This window comes from Lepisma saccharinum, unplaced genomic scaffold (genome assembly GCF_977018435.1).
Source record: "Lepisma saccharinum unplaced genomic scaffold, izLepSacc3.1 HAP1_SCAFFOLD_493, whole genome shotgun sequence".
Lineage (NCBI taxonomy): Eukaryota > Metazoa > Arthropoda > Insecta > Zygentoma > Lepismatidae > Lepisma > Lepisma saccharinum.
This window is the reverse complement of record NW_028143179.1, coordinates 72,655-74,325: the sequence shown is the minus strand read 5'-3', so window position 1 is coordinate 74,325 and position 1,671 is coordinate 72,655. Positions and strand designations below refer to the sequence as shown.

Here is a 1,671-nt window from a genome sequence, read left to right as displayed (position 1 = left end):
CTTCACCTACATCTTTTTACTAACTTCTAATTAATTATATAATACTAATGAAAATTAACTATATTAACTAACCAATGATTAATCATATTCTTATATTAACCAAATTAATTATAATTACCGTTCTGGCTCCCAGAATGGGTTAGCATAAATTCAAATGTGTAAAATCTCACAAGCAATATTATAATCCCATGTTTTTATTATCATTATTATTATTGTATTGTACAGGGTGCGGCACGTAAAACCAGCCCGCTGTAATCCCGATGTAATTGCTTTGCTAATGAACATGTAAAACATCTAAATGAACATGTCAACAGAAGATGGCGTTGCATGAGTTACTAATTCTGTTTCTCACCAAGAGGTGGCTTGTGAACCCGTGGTCGAGTGAAAGCAGTTGAGAATCGGGCCTTGTTGGGTGAAGCCGTGATAATGCCGTATTTGATTCCTGAGCGTGTTGCAATTCTTGAAGCTTTTGTGCGCACCGGATCCTTTGTGCAAACAAGGAAGTTGTTTCAGGAGAAATTTCCAGGACGTCCTGTCCCAGCAAAACGCACAATACAGGATTTGGTTGGGAAATGGAGGCGTACAGGATCTGTTGCAAATGCTCCCAGGGACAGACGACCATCTGTCTGCACACCTGAATTACGGAGGCAGGTGCAGAACATAATGGCGAGAAGTCCTCGTAAATCAACGAGGAAATTAAGTCAACAGGTTCCAGCTAGTGAGCGAAGTTGTAGACGTGTGTTAAGGGCACTGAAGTTAAAACCTTACCGGATAAGTGTAGTGCAACAACTGAGGGAGGTTGACCCGGGGAAGAGGGTAGATTTTTGTTCATGGCTATTGACGAATGTTTTGGATCCATTGATGCTCATCATGAGTGACGAGGCGTGGTTTCACCTGTCGGGATACGTAAATTCCAGATACAATCGCTATTGGTCGTCACAGAATCCACACGTAATCCACGAGCAGCCATTGCATGACGAAAAGATTGGTGTTTGGTGTGCCATTTCCGCACAACGCGTTATGGGGCCCATATTTTTTGAAACCACAGTAGACAGTAACGTTTATTTGGGAATTCTGGAAGAGTTCTATGAACAATTGACAGAAGAGGAGCGTCAGTTCTGTTACTTTCAGCAGGACGGATCAACAAGCCACACATGAAATGCTTCACTATCCCGTGTGCACGAAATGTTTACTCCAGAGAGGACAATTAGCAAATGCCTGTGGCCTCCTCGGTCACCCGACTTGTATACTTGTGACTTTTACTTGTGGGGAATGTTAAAGGGGAAAGTTTTCGAAACAAATCCACACACAATTGAAAAACTCATGACCTCCATCCAGAATATCATGAACAGCATCACCACTCAAGAATTAACAAAGATGTACATGAATCTACTGAAACGTGCTCAGACGTGTGTTGAAGTGGGTGGAGGACACTTTCAGCATCTATTGTGAAGGTGAGAAATCTTAACACACAACATTAAATTTCATTTGGTGTATTGCTTTTGTTTGATTTTGTTTTAATTTCACTTAATCATTCAAATTGTTCATCTAATGATATCTTATGAAGGGACGGGCTGGTTTTAAGTGCCGCACCCGTTATATTGTATATTTTAAATAATAAACAGAAAAGAAAAGAGAAAAAGGCAGGGGAACTGTTTAAATTCAGAGCAA

At 40.5% G+C, this 1,671-nt stretch overlaps 1 protein-coding gene across 1 annotated transcript; it reads left to right on the top strand.

The window, feature by feature from the left end:
* The first annotated feature begins 426 nt into the window (after window positions 1-426).
* LOC145982962 (uncharacterized) lies at window positions 427-1,158 on the top strand. Its single transcript, XM_083116245.1, has one exon. It carries the CDS (start codon window positions 427-429, stop codon window positions 1,156-1,158), a length of 732 nt encoding a protein of 243 aa, XP_082972371.1.
* The last annotated feature ends 513 nt before the right edge of the window (window positions 1,159-1,671 follow it).